General features: G+C 38.5%; 4 protein-coding genes across 4 annotated transcripts; 2 read left to right on the top strand and 2 right to left on the bottom strand.

Moving 5' to 3' along the window:
* Positions 1-82: 82 nt before the first annotated feature.
* On the bottom strand, positions 83-1,914 carry LOC18027253 (serine/threonine-protein kinase PCRK1). The gene is made up of 5 exons (XM_006411072.2): positions 1,831-1,914; positions 1,305-1,693; positions 927-1,190; positions 710-832; positions 83-604 (listed from the first exon to the last, which is right to left on the bottom strand). Exons 1-5 carry the CDS (start codon positions 1,847-1,849, stop codon positions 83-85), a joined length of 1,317 nt encoding a protein of 438 aa, XP_006411135.1. The 5' UTR covers positions 1,850-1,914.
* A 462-nt stretch (positions 1,915-2,376) lies between these two features.
* On the bottom strand, positions 2,377-4,461 carry LOC18027252 (E3 ubiquitin-protein ligase Topors). Its single transcript, XM_024148006.1, has 6 exons — positions 4,026-4,461; positions 3,792-3,929; positions 3,611-3,671; positions 3,147-3,394; positions 2,887-2,972; positions 2,377-2,681 (listed from the first exon to the last, which is right to left on the bottom strand). The coding sequence occupies exons 1-5, from the start codon at positions 4,406-4,408 to the stop codon at positions 2,903-2,905; spliced, it is 900 nt and encodes a 299-aa protein (XP_024003774.1). The 5' UTR covers positions 4,409-4,461; the 3' UTR covers positions 2,377-2,681; positions 2,887-2,902.
* A 148-nt stretch (positions 4,462-4,609) lies between these two features.
* Positions 4,610-9,372, top strand: LOC18027251 (anaphase-promoting complex subunit 7). Its single transcript, XM_006411070.2, has 18 exons — positions 4,610-4,743; positions 4,834-4,902; positions 5,016-5,066; positions 5,231-5,365; positions 5,500-5,562; positions 6,011-6,120; positions 6,232-6,316; positions 6,471-6,530; positions 6,981-7,026; positions 7,201-7,274; positions 7,415-7,465; positions 7,543-7,743; positions 7,815-7,859; positions 7,933-8,026; positions 8,147-8,292; positions 8,595-8,824; positions 8,911-8,971; positions 9,108-9,372. Exons 1-18 carry the CDS (start codon positions 4,675-4,677, stop codon positions 9,192-9,194), a joined length of 1,677 nt encoding a protein of 558 aa, XP_006411133.2. The 5' UTR covers positions 4,610-4,674; the 3' UTR covers positions 9,195-9,372.
* A 59-nt stretch (positions 9,373-9,431) lies between these two features.
* LOC18027250 lies at positions 9,432-12,111 on the top strand. Its single transcript, XM_006411069.2, has 9 exons — positions 9,432-9,768; positions 10,047-10,159; positions 10,408-10,580; positions 10,677-10,770; positions 10,973-11,083; positions 11,191-11,280; positions 11,449-11,534; positions 11,616-11,680; positions 11,765-12,111. The coding sequence occupies exons 1-9, from the start codon at positions 9,564-9,566 to the stop codon at positions 11,872-11,874; spliced, it is 1,047 nt and encodes a 348-aa protein (XP_006411132.1). The 5' UTR covers positions 9,432-9,563; the 3' UTR covers positions 11,875-12,111.
* The last annotated feature ends 277 nt before the right edge of the window (positions 12,112-12,388 follow it).

The following is a 12,388-nucleotide window of genomic DNA, read 5'->3' as shown; positions in this document are numbered from 1 at the left end:
CATATTAGGATGAGTTTTTAGTGGCAATTAATATTTGCATAACACAAACTCTGAGTTGTTTTGTTCTCTCTCTCTCTCACAATCAAATAGAAGTGACAAGTTTAGGAGACCAAGTAGGCAAATTAGGACAACCATTAACCCCAATTAAAAGCTCAACAAATCTTCTCTTAACTCTCTCTCTCCTTGACGCCTCAAACGCATCTTTAGGCGTCAAGCTCTTCATCAATGGCAACGCAGGAGAAACCTCGTCTGAAGTCTCCACTATCCTGTCTAACATCTCTGAAACTTGACTCATCGTTGGCCTCGACTTTGCCTTCACCATCAAGCACCGGTTTGCAACTGCCGCTAGCTTCAACACCGATTTGAGATAGTAGTTTCCTTCAAGCCTTGGGTCGATGATCATCTTGAACTTCTTTATATCAGACAAGTGCGGTCTGATCCATTCCAAGATGTTCTGCTCGTTTCTTGGCCGGTTTCTGTCGAACGGCCTTCTCCCTGTGATGAGCTCATACAGAAAGATTCCGTAGCTCCACACGTCACTCTTGGCCGTGAGGTGTCCGGTTTGGATGTATTCAGGCGCTGCATAACCAATGGTTCCAACAACCTGTGGATTCATTAACAGTTTTAACTTGAAAAGTCAAATACTTTACGATAACATATAAACTGAAACAAACCATCAAAAGCCGAACAAAGTCAGGCTTTTCCATACCGTGGTGGAGACATGAGTGATTCCATCGGAAGGGCCCATTCGAGCCAGTCCGAAATCAGAGAGCTTTGCATTCCAATTCTCATCTAGAAGGATGTTGGAAGATTTGAAATCTCTAAAGATGATCTATATACAAGATATAGATGTACATTTCAAGAACATATATAAAGAAAAGAAACGTTTTTGAGGCGGCATTTGTAAAGATGGAAGGAGAAGAGACCTGAAACTCCATTCCTTGGTGAAGATAAGCGAGTCCTCGAGCAGTGTCTTGAGCAATCTTCATTCTTGTGGACCAAGGGAGAGGAGTGACTATAAAACGGTTTGATAAATGGTCTTGAACGCTTCTGTTTGGTACGTATTCGTAAACAAGCAGCCGTTGGATTCCTCTCTCGTCGTCCTCTGCGCAATAACCGATCAGCTTCACTAGATTCGGATGCTCCACAACTCCCAACACATTTACCTCTGTCACCCATTCTTTATGCCCCTGTATTATATAATACATACATAATGTGATTATGTTGTTAAGCTATTGAAGACGTGCAACTTAGAATCGAAGAACCAAACCGAATCGATAAGAAAAGTAGATAGCTTTGCTTGCCTGTAGACCTCTTCTACTGAGTTGTTTAACTGCGATTTCAATCTTTTTACGAGAATCTTCAGGGTTCTGAATCACGCCACGGAACACACCACCGAATCCACCTTCACCGATCATCAAGGACCGGCTGAAATTCTTGGTAGCGGTTTTGAGGTCATCGAGGGCAAAGACTTTTAGATTGTTACTGTGTGTATCAGAGAGGACGTGCAAGGAAGAAGTAATGGAAGTTGTAGTACTTGTCTCGGAGTTAAACTCAGACCCTGATCCTCCTCTAGCCATAGAAGTGGACGAAGATTGCACTGAATCAAACTTTCTCGTCTTAGCTTCATCTTGTGATTTTTCTTTGCTGAAGTAGAAGCATTTCATTGCCCTTGACGAAACCATTCGCCTTACTGTAAAACAAAAAACCACAAGCAAGTCCACATTCCACAATCAACAAACGAAAAAACAAAATTAGAAACACGATCAGAGATGGTTTAATTAACAGAGAGGAATTATTGATGAGAAACAGAGGGGAGAGAGAAGAAACCTGATGAAGAATCATTCATAAGGAGGAATGGAATGTTGTGATGGGGATCTTCATGTTCATGATTGAGAGAGCTTTAAAGCAAAGTTTTTGGAGAGAGAGAGAGAGAGAGAGAAGAAGAAGACGAGCTCACCATGATCGAATGAGCAAGTCAAATAGGCTTGGCAGCTGGATTTGCCGCTTACCAACCCATAGACGTTTTCTATTTATTTTTTAAATTTTCTGAACAGCCGCTGGTTAAATGCTAATATTAATACCGTAACAGTGGAATTCGAGACACACGTTCGTTAATTAATTATATTCATACTTGTTATTTATTATTCACCGCGTTAATCGCTAGCCTTAGCCATTAAGGTAGGGTTTAAAATAGGAAACTAATGAAATCTCCTCTTCTTCTACTTCAAAAAAGCTTTCCTATAAGCGATTTTGTCGAAACGGCCATCTCATATGCTCTAACAAGGAAACATGCGCACTTCCTCTTTATTTAAGTATAGGTTTGATTAAAAATAGGCGGTCCTCGAAACCTAGAAAAATTGATGAGATGAGGAAAAGCGTTGGGCTTTAAGAAACTTCGAGTGTGAGAACTTGGCATAGTAGAGACATACATTAAACTTTTCTTTCGGCTAAAAGAAGTAGAGAAACCAAGTGTCAACTATTTGAGAATCCACCTAGCTAAGAAGACGCAACAATTTATAAGTTTCGTCATCTCTTACATCTTTCTCCTACCTACTCTATAACTCTTGAAGACTCTTATGTTTTGTCTTAACTGGTCCACTCTTTCCACTATTTGCAGGAATTCAACTTCCAGGACATCAACAGTCACTTCATATGGCGAGAACATGATGCTTGATTATCTGCAAAACAAATACAAAATAATGAAATCTGATACGACTTCAAGAAGAAAAGCAAAAACCAACAATAGGCAATCGATTTCTATTCAATAGATATTGAACAGCCAAAATATTTCTGGGACAACCTAGTGAAACCAAACCCATATATTACATATTTTAAATTCGATTTGTATACAGACGAAGTTAACTTCCCAAGCATTTTCTTTACCCTTTTTTTACTGCCATTACTCCACTTCATTGTATTCAACCACTGCATCATACGTCTCCATCGTGAGACTACTCTCAGCGAAACATCTGAAAAAATGTATTCTTACTCATCAGAAACAGTCGTCAACCATCTAATGACCCAAACCCAAATCAAGCAGATATTAGCCCTATAATAAAATACTACTGATGAAAAAGAACACATAACAAACCCGTAATTACTTAAACTCTAAAAAATCCCAGAGTACAAGTACAAAATCGTACCTTAGTTCATGCCAAAATATATCCTCCTTATCAAACAAGAATCTTCTGAGAGAAGAGTCTTCGTCTTCGACCAACATCCCAGTCTGCCCAGATTGTCGACTATTCTCTCTCTCAAGCCTTTTGATGAAAAGGGCCGACGCAAAATGAACAATGATTGATGGATCAGGATCTCCAAGGACTGCATGAAGCTCTCTTCTAATCCATGGCTCAATTCTTTCAATCACCCTTGCTTTGGTCTGATCGTCCACCTGCAAAACTCCACAACTTTTACATACATTTCAAAGATGACAGGTATATATATCAGGCTTCCAATGTGAATATATCCAATAAGCTACTAGCGCAAACTCGACTACTATAACTACAAAGTAAAATAAGAACTGCTTGGATCTACAAGAAACTCATCTTAATGGATTACAAACACGAAACGAAGCACACAGAATAACACAGTGAATTATTAAACTTACAAGTTCCAAGCTTGGCCTTGAATGTAAACAGCCAACAGCTCGTAATTGTCTATCGTATATGCTGCATTAGAATTTAGAGCAATCACACTAGTTAGAAACTGGAAAACGAACCGAACACTATCGACAAGATTGAAAGTGAAGGCTACAGAGAAGATAACAAGAGAAGTAATAGCAAACCAACCTAGCTCGCCACCGAAGCTTTCGCTCAAAGATAATATGATCAGGAACTGAACCTAGACGTCCAAATGATCTCCGCCATGGCAATGGCCTTGATCTCGAGCTAGATCTTCCCAAAACATCACCTGACCTTTGAATTATCCTGATAAAAAAGGTGAAAGAAAAGTAATTTAAAAGCTGCATTTTTAATCTCGCAGAAACCCAAAGAGAGGATCTTATAGAGAGAGAGAGGGGTAACCTCCGGTGACCGGAAGGATTATTCCTACGATGGTAAGTTAATGTCTCACGATTTCGAAGAATAGGTAATTGCTCCTTGCGGTATTTTCTCAAAGCCAGGTCACTGACTATAAACCAGGAATCAAAATTAGTGTTGCAGAGAGGGCAACTCCTCTTGATGCTGCTCCACTTCCGGATGCAAGCAAGGCAGTATCCGTGCTTGCACGTCGTGATTACGGCGGCTCGTCGTCCGGTGAGATTTTCGAGGCATATCGGACAGGATCTCCCCCGTAAGGCAGCAACGATAGCTCTCTCCCAAAACTTCTCACCGGGTTTTAGCAGACGATACCTTTCGCCGCCGATTGAAGATGAAGCTGAGGACGATGATGGAGGCAGATTCCGCATGACCGGAGAGTTTCTCTTTGCTCCGGTGAAGACGGCTCTAAGCGAAAACGGGGTCTCTTTTAGGGCTATTTAAAAAATCCGACCCGATTTGATTCTAATGAACCGAGTTAAAATGGATATCAGCAAGAGAACCGGTTGATTTCGGTTCGGTTCGGTTACATGATTGCTTGTTTCAAAATGAGGAGCGAGCGTGAAGCTGTGAAGGATGTCCCTTCTTCATCGTTGCTCCGAAGAAAAGCTCTCACTAAAGTCACCATTGCTCTCAAATGGAGGTTCCAAAGGATCAGATCGCGACTCTAATGGAGCATGGGCTTTACGATTCTGCTGAGATGCTCGTAACTTCTCTACCTTTTTCACTCATTTTGATTCTCTCTTCTAAATCCCTAGTTTTCATCAAATGGACTGATGAAATTCTCTATATACAGGGATGCTTTCTCGTTTCATCTTCTACTGTTAGTGCCGAAGCTAGTCCTCATCTCAAGGCGGAGAATTTGGTTAAGCTTCTTTCTCCGTCGATACTTTTATCTTAGTAGCTGAGCCCGTTAGTTTATGCTCGATATTTTCTTCTTATAGATTGAAGTTAGATTCTTTTTGTGTCGTTCTTCAGATTCTACTTGGCGATGCTTTATTTCATCAGAGGGAATACCGGAGAGCTATTGTAAGTTTCAGTGAGAGTGTAGATGATTTTTGTTGTTTCGCTTTTGCTGAGAAAGAGAAATGTTACTCAGTGTTGTATTGCTTATTCTTGTCCTCTGGAGTACTTTGGAGGAAAGATCTGAAGTCATGTCGAAATTCTGAATATGTAATCTTTCTTTTCTTCAGCATACGTATAAGCAAGCGTTGCATCATTATACAAGGATACCGAAGCAAAACTCCAGTATTTCGAGGAGTTCATTATCTTTGTCGACAAGATCATCTGTGAATGCCTCGGCCAATTCTGCTATTAATGAGAACGAGGTAAATTAGTGTCTTTTAGTTTCTTATTGATCCTTTTGGTTTTTTGCTGTTTTTAGAAAGTGATGTGTTTTGGTGTAGTTTCATTGGAGTTCATGTTCATGTGTGTCTTCTTTTTTTTCTAACTTTCCTCTTAGGTGAGATTCAAGATTGCTTCATCTCACTTTGCTCTTAATGAAACGAAAGCTGCGATTGCTGAGGTATGTCTTCTGTTTTTTTCATTCGGAGTGTCATCTGTTTATCTGCTTATTAAGATTTATTTAGTCTTCTGGATTTTTTTGGTCCACAAACATTGGTACATAGAAAGCAAAACATGTGTATGACCCGGAAAAAGAGCTGTTTAGAGAATTCTCTGCTTCTCAGATTATAGATTGGTTTTATGTAGGATGACTTATATCTCGCTATATTATTCTATAACCCGAGCTCAGTCAAACATCAATGGGCCGTAAATAATGATTGTTTTAGTATCCCTAAATGTGAGATGAATTGCGTTGCATTGGCCTCCTTTCGCCACCCATTAATGCATATCCATTTTACAGAACAAGTTAAGCTAAACGGATTCTTTGCTTCCAACACTGCATGTAAGGGATGATAAACCATGGCTTGCGTAGTTATAATCTATTATTGCACTTGCTCTTTCTTTGCCAGATGGAATCTGTCAAAACAAGGAGCTTGGAGATGAATATACTGATGGCAAAACTTCATCGAAATTCTGGATATAACCGTGGTGCTATTGCCTTTTACAAAGAGTGTTTAAGGTCTGTTTTTCTTTCCCAATATTAACACCGTCATAATATCTCACTTTTTTACATTAAATCCCAATTCCACACAGATTACATCTATAAATAAATAAACTTTAATTTCTGCAGGCAGTGTCCTTATGTACTCGAAGCCGTCATAGGTTTAGCTGAACTGGGAGTCACTGCAAAGGATATCATATCAGCTTTTACTCAGGTGTCCTTTCTACGAGACTTTTTTACCAGTTGCTTTTATTTTTTTGGCATTTTTTTCATTGGGTTTTGCATCTCTTTCTCCCTAATTTGCAATTAATTTTTTCATGTAAAATCCATTCTCCTATGTAATTTATTATGGCGCGTGTTCATTTCAGACTCCAAGTAGAAGTGCAAAGGTTTCGCTCGATCAGATAGATCCCACCCGTTGGTTGCAAGTAAGCATACTCTGTAACAGTATTTACAATGCCGAAAACTGTTTGCAAGTAAACTCATTAACCGTGCGGCCAAGCTGATTATTGTGAGTGACTTAGTGTCTTAATTTGTTTATTATGTTCTCCGGAATACGACTTGATGTATAATGGTTCTACGAACTTTGTCATCATGGACTAGGTGAATGTCAAACCCAATGAACTATACATTTTGTACATAGGGATAAGCTGTTCATGAATGGAAAGTGAATATAATCGTCTTCATAGAATCCCCTTGAATAAATTAGTGCTTTTCCGTTAGCACCAGCTTGACTATTCAACCAGCCAAGTAATATTTTGTTATACCTTTTCTTGGATGGCTCTTTCATTGGTGTTGTGTAATTGTGTTGTGGCTTATCTGGCAATAAAATTTTCTTCTTCTTTGTCATCTTGGGTAATTTTTCTTCGTTTTCACAGCGTTATGTCGAGGCCCAGTGTTGTGTTGCTTCACATGCTTACAAAGGTAAATCTCTTTTTCTTTGTGGGATGCACACGGCTACAGTGCATGAGATATGGCTTTTAGATCTTTGTGTCTGACACTGTAGATTTCACTCCTTACATTTAGTTCGTGGAAATTCTGCAATGATTAATCCGATATGCTGTACAAATAGTGCGTAATGTTTTGTTGTTTACTCAGTGGCGCTGGAAAACTTTGCTGAACTTTTACAACGATTTCCAAATAATGTACACTTGTTGACTGAGACAGCTAAGGTTAGAGATGGCATTGACAGCGATGCAAACACAATTACACCCAAGTTTTTCTTCTTATTATTATGATGCTCTACTTAAAGCTGATTGACATAATTTTGGTAGTTGATCAACTCTTCGATCGTTTATTTTTTTTTGTATAGATCGAGGCCATTATTGGGAAAAATGAGGAGGCCATAATGAGGTTTGAGAAGGTAGTCATCGCATCCATATTTTTGTTTCAAGTTCTTCAAATCATGGAATGTGCATAATAATATAAAAACTTTTGTAGGTTCGATCAATTGATCCTTACACACTAACCTGTATGGATGAGTATGCGATGCTGCTACAGATAAAGTGTGATTATTCCAGGCTAAATAAGCTAGTCCATGATTTATTAAGTGTTGATCATACCAGAGCAGAAGTATTTGTTGCTTTGTCTGTACTATGGGAAAGAAAAGATGCAAGGACGGCATTATCTTATGCTGAGAAGGTTAGCTTGCTGACACTGAAATTCGTGCTTAGTCTTTGTGTGATATCTGATGAGATTGACTATGCAATCAGAGTATCAGGGTAGACGAGAGGCACATACCCGGCTATATAATGAAGGTAAGCTAACGAGGAATTTTTTTGTAAAATAGTTTCGTACATGAATATCCACTAATTTTGTTATACATTTCAGGGAAACCTTCTTTTACTAGCAAAGCGACCAGAAGCTGCAGCGATTGCCTTCAGGGCTGCCCAGAATTTGAGGTCTGATCTTCGTTCAGATCAAGGTCTGGTTCACGAGGAAAAAAAAAAACTGATATACACTTCCACTGTTGTACTGTTTTGGTGGTAATTAACTTTAACAAGGTCGGACTCTGAATTAACTTGCACTATTGAGATCATTTCAGGCTTAGTCCATTCTTATCTGGCATTTGGTAAAACCAAAGAAGCATTGTATACCGCTAGAGAAGCAATGAATGCAATGCCTCAGTCCGCAAAGGCCCTGAAATTAGTTGGTGATGTTCACGCTAATACATCAAGTGGCAGGGAAAAGGTAAAGACAGTCAGTTTTATTTTGATTGGATGGATTTTGGCAATTTTGATTACATCCGTATTTTACCTAGAATTTCATCTTTTTAATCAGAAGCGGCGAAGCTTTAGGAATTTACTCGTTGTATATTAATAAATACTCAAACTGGGAAAGATCCTTAAGAATTTAGCTGTCTAAATCTCATCTTTCATAGTGTATACCAAATCTGAGTAACTACTGAGAGCTTGTGAGCACTTTCTTATGACCATTTCGTTATGAAGATAAATTTTCGGTGTAACAGAAGAGTGATATGTTTTTATTAACAGGCAAAAAAGTTCTACGAGTCAGCTCTGAGGCTTGAATCTGGGTACCTTGGAGCTGCCATAGCTCTGGCTGAGCTTCATCTAATGGAAGGGAGGAATGGAGATGCTGTATCACTACTTGAAAGGTATCTCAAAGATTGGGCTGATGATTCTCTCCATGTCAAGCTAGCTCAAGTGTTTGCTGCAACGAATATGCTTCAAGATGCTTTATCACATTATCAGGATGCATTAAGGTATATAAGATTCTAAACCAGGAGTGCCTATTTCTCTCTTGTTTCTATGCGAATAAACTATAACGAGTGTTGAAATGTAAATGCAGAATAAATCCACAGAATGAGGCAGCCAAAAAGGGACTAGATCGCTTGGAGAAACAGATGAAGGTTAGTCAACCTATTCTTTTTCTTTTTCTTTTGGCTGCTTCGATAGTAGTAATGAAATAAAATGAAATCCAGATTCTTTTTGTGAAGCACGAACGATTATCTTTAGTGCATTACATGATTGGGGTATTGATTGCAGGGAATAGACCCAGATGCAGTTGATGAGAATGACGAGAACGATGTTGAAGATGTTGATGGAGACACTGAAGAAGCAGAGCTCATGTGAAGAGATTCTTAGTAAGCAGAAGAGTGTGTAAACCTATCGAATTTTATAACACTGAATAGACAATCTGTGACTCCTATGTAATCTTAGAAAATACCTTAACAATTTTATAACACTGAATAGACAAATTCCCGATGAAAAACCTTAACAATTTTTTTTTTTATATATAATGAGAATGTCACGAATTTGTAAAGTTTTCATTTTGTGTTCAAAATAAGTTCATATTGGATTTTCGTGACCTGTAAAAGACGCCATTGGTTACAACATTCCAAGAGCACCCATCACCAAATTCTCACCGGAGGAAAAATCCTACCTTTTTCGCCAACTCAATCTTCTTCGTCAAAAGCAAAGCTCTATCCTTCTTTTTCCTTCATGGGTTTCATCTCCTGCACCTCATTTCCGAAGACAATTTCAAGAATTCCATCGACCCATTTCTCCAAGCAATTGACTTTACCATCTTCGTGTTTACTTAACTTTGCTTTGAGGCGCGAGGATAAACCCAATTTCTCATTGTCACTATCAACGTCTTCGATAATGGCGACTCCAATTCAAGCTTCTTCTTCCTCCTCCACCATTGGTATCCTTACTCTCTGCTTCTTCGATGTTATTTTTTCTTTCGATTCCACGGCTATAAGGATTAAGTGAACCTCTCGTTGACTTTTTTTGGATGCTTAGTGCACAATTTGTTGACCTTTGGGTAGAGTTAATTAGAGCCGTACAATGATCAATAATTTGTGAATACATGGATAAGAAACTAAAAATGTGGTAAATTAAGATTTTGTGATTCTTTTTCTCCAAAAAAGTGACCATTTTATATGTTTTTTGTGCTCTTCTCATGGTTTTTTCTTAATGAAGATGAAACCAGTGATGGCTTGAAGGTCCAGCCTCCTGTTTCAATTGGGGCAAACGATTTGCTGATTGTTGGACCTGGTGTTCTTGGACGCTTAGTTGCAGAAAAATGGAGAGAGGTACGAAATCTGTGTTAATTTATCGCATACATCATTGTCCTCTACAGGGACTGAGCTGAATTAGATAGTTGCACATATTTGTTCTTATAGAACATCTTATAGATATGGTGTTTCTGTACCAATAAAACAAAAAAGATTGTCCTGTACCTCCCTGTTTTATCTGTCTTGAGTGTTTATCAATTATGTTGTGGGTTGACTTTCTTCACAACGTTTACAAAAGGAGTCATGTTTTCTCATCATGTGAGCAGGTACATGCAGATTGTCAAATATTTGGGCAGACAGTAACAACAAATCATCATGCTGAGTTGGAGAAGTTGGGTATCAAACCATCTCTTAAAGGAACTGAATTTGAGGGCAAGTTCTCCTATGTTATATTTTGTGCTCCTCCATCACAAAGCCCAGATTACGCCGCTGAGCTCAGGTAACTACAAGACATCACTTGTTTCAAGAGCTGGAAAGTGTATGAATTGTGTTCCTAATGAATATGGGTCTGTGCTTGCGTTTACAAACGGATCAGGATGGCAGCATCAAAGTGGAACAGCGAAGGATCATTCTTATTCACATCTAGTTCTGCACCTTATAATTGCTTTGATAATGGAGAATGCAACGAGGTTTATCTCAGTACCTGAATATATCTTTTCCTTCCAATTTTCTCTGAATCATTTGAAAGATATGAAAATCAAGTATACAATCAGACAAACATTTGAAATTCGAGATCATACTGCAAACTCTTGTTCGTGGTGAATATACATTGTGAATATATATATGCCCTATTCAGTAAGACTTTCTCAAGTTTGTTACCCTTCACTGCAGGAATCTCCAGTGGTGCCACTGGGAAAGAGCCCAAGAACCGATGTACTTTTGAAAGCTGAGAAAGTAGTGTTGGAATGTGGAGGAACTGTCCTTAGACTTGCAGGGCTTTACATATCCTTTTGGATTTCGATATATTGAAACAAAATGAGCAAATAATGAAAGGCTTTTTTTGGTCTCTAGCAGATTTGAGCATTATGTTTCTCCTGAACTTTCTATACACAGAGACTAGAGGTGCACATACTTACTGGTTGAGTAAGGAGACAGTCGATGCTCGTCCTGATCATATCCTGAATCTCATACACTATGAGGTATAATTGTGATTTTGCTCACTCATTTCTACTATTTAAAGACTATGAACTTCTTCAGTAGGGGCTTATGATTGGTCTGCAGATGTAATATAAGATATCTTATTATCTAGCATTGTCACCTTACTGTACATAGTCTCTTATCAGGTTCTGTAATGTGTTTCTGAACAGGATGCAGCGTCGCTGGCAGTTGCAATCATGAAGAAGAAAGCCGGTGGTCGGATTTTCTTGGGTTGTGACAACCATCCTTTGTCAAGGTAACGCTGTTTTATTTCTAACTTTGAGATATTTCAAACATTCGACACTTTCACGTGTTTGACCTCGTGCATTCTTCTCAGGCAAGAGGTGATGGACCTGATGGCTCAAAGCGGAAAATATGATAAGAAGTTCAAAGGTTTCACGAGTGAGTTTCTTCAGACATTTACACGTTTGGTTGTCTTGAAAAGCCTTTAAGCTTAATAGAGCCTGACAACTTCACTTTTTGCAGGCACCAGTGGTCCTTTAGGGAAGAAGCTGAACAACTCACGGACACGAGAGGAAATAGGATGGGAGCCGAAATATCCAAGCTTTGCTCAATTTTTAGGAGTATCCAAGTAATATTTTCAATTGAATCGAAATGATGAAGGAGTACGCTAAGAGAAGAGACCAAGAAATCTTAGATAATTTGCTTTAGAGAATGCCTCTAGAGCTGAAGAATCCGCAAGTGTGAAGCTTTTTTTTTTTTTTTTTTTGGTTCAAACTCATGTGTGTACTACAACATATTAAACAACTGAGAAATATTCAGAATTCTTATTCTTCATAAAGTAAAATTCCATGTTCACTTGTTTTGAACAAAATAAGAGTTTCAGAGCTTGAATTTTCAGAGCAAAATTCCATGTTCACTTTTGAGAACTCTGCTCCAGAGGTATTCTGTATAAACTCTGTTACTATTTTTTTTTTCTTTACATTGGAACCAGATAATCTCTCAGGGTTTAGAGAGAAGTTTAGGACTTGTTCTGCTCAGTGTTTCAACACTTGATTGTTAAATGTCAGGTAGGATTGTAATGTTGACTTTCTTCTGCTATTAGACTTAAACTAAGACTTGTATATTTTCAACTGGATTACTCTTACC

The sequence above is a fragment of the Eutrema salsugineum genome, unplaced genomic scaffold (genome assembly GCF_000478725.1).
Source record: "Eutrema salsugineum unplaced genomic scaffold, Eutsalg1_0 scaffold_10, whole genome shotgun sequence".
NCBI lineage: Eukaryota > Viridiplantae > Streptophyta > Magnoliopsida > Brassicales > Brassicaceae > Eutrema > Eutrema salsugineum.
Note: the sequence above shows the minus strand (reverse complement) of the source record. Positions and strands in the feature narration are given on the sequence as shown.

What these genes read in the sequence shown, in the direction of transcription:
- LOC18027252 (XM_024148006.1), bottom strand. Translation starts at nt 4,408, where the DNA reads ATGCGGAATCTGCCTCCATCATCGTCCTCAGCTTCATCTTCAATCGGC. An exon ending in AAGCTTCGGTGGCGAGCTAG is followed by an intron (nt 3,672 to 3,791) that starts GTTGGTTTGCTA and finishes ATTCTAATGCAG; the next exon opens with CATATACGATAGACAATTAC. An exon ending in CAAGGCCAAGCTTGGAACTT is followed by an intron (nt 3,395 to 3,610) that starts GTAAGTTTAATA and finishes GGAGTTTTGCAG; the next exon opens with GTGGACGATCAGACCAAAGC.
- LOC18027251 (XM_006411070.2), top strand. Translation starts at nt 4,675, where the DNA reads ATGGAGGTTCCAAAGGATCAGATCGCGACTCTAATGGAGCATGGGCTT. An exon ending in GGGAATACCGGAGAGCTATT is followed by an intron (nt 5,067 to 5,230) that starts GTAAGTTTCAGT and finishes TCTTTTCTTCAG; the next exon opens with CATACGTATAAGCAAGCGTT. An exon ending in TACCCGGCTATATAATGAAG is followed by an intron (nt 7,860 to 7,932) that starts GTAAGCTAACGA and finishes TATACATTTCAG; the next exon opens with GGAAACCTTCTTTTACTAGC.
- LOC18027250 (XM_006411069.2), top strand. Translation starts at nt 9,564, where the DNA reads ATGGGTTTCATCTCCTGCACCTCATTTCCGAAGACAATTTCAAGAATT. An exon ending in TTCTTCCTCCTCCACCATTG is followed by an intron (nt 9,769 to 10,046) that starts GTATCCTTACTC and finishes TTCTTAATGAAG; the next exon opens with ATGAAACCAGTGATGGCTTG. An exon ending in GACAACCATCCTTTGTCAAG is followed by an intron (nt 11,535 to 11,615) that starts GTAACGCTGTTT and finishes CATTCTTCTCAG; the next exon opens with GCAAGAGGTGATGGACCTGA.
- LOC18027253 (XM_006411072.2), bottom strand. An exon ending in TCAGTAGAAGAGGTCTACAG is followed by an intron (nt 1,191 to 1,304) that starts GCAAGCAAAGCT and finishes TATATAATACAG; the next exon opens with GGGCATAAAGAATGGGTGAC. An exon ending in TCACTCATGTCTCCACCACG is followed by an intron (nt 605 to 709) that starts GTATGGAAAAGC and finishes ATGAATCCACAG; the next exon opens with GTTGTTGGAACCATTGGTTA.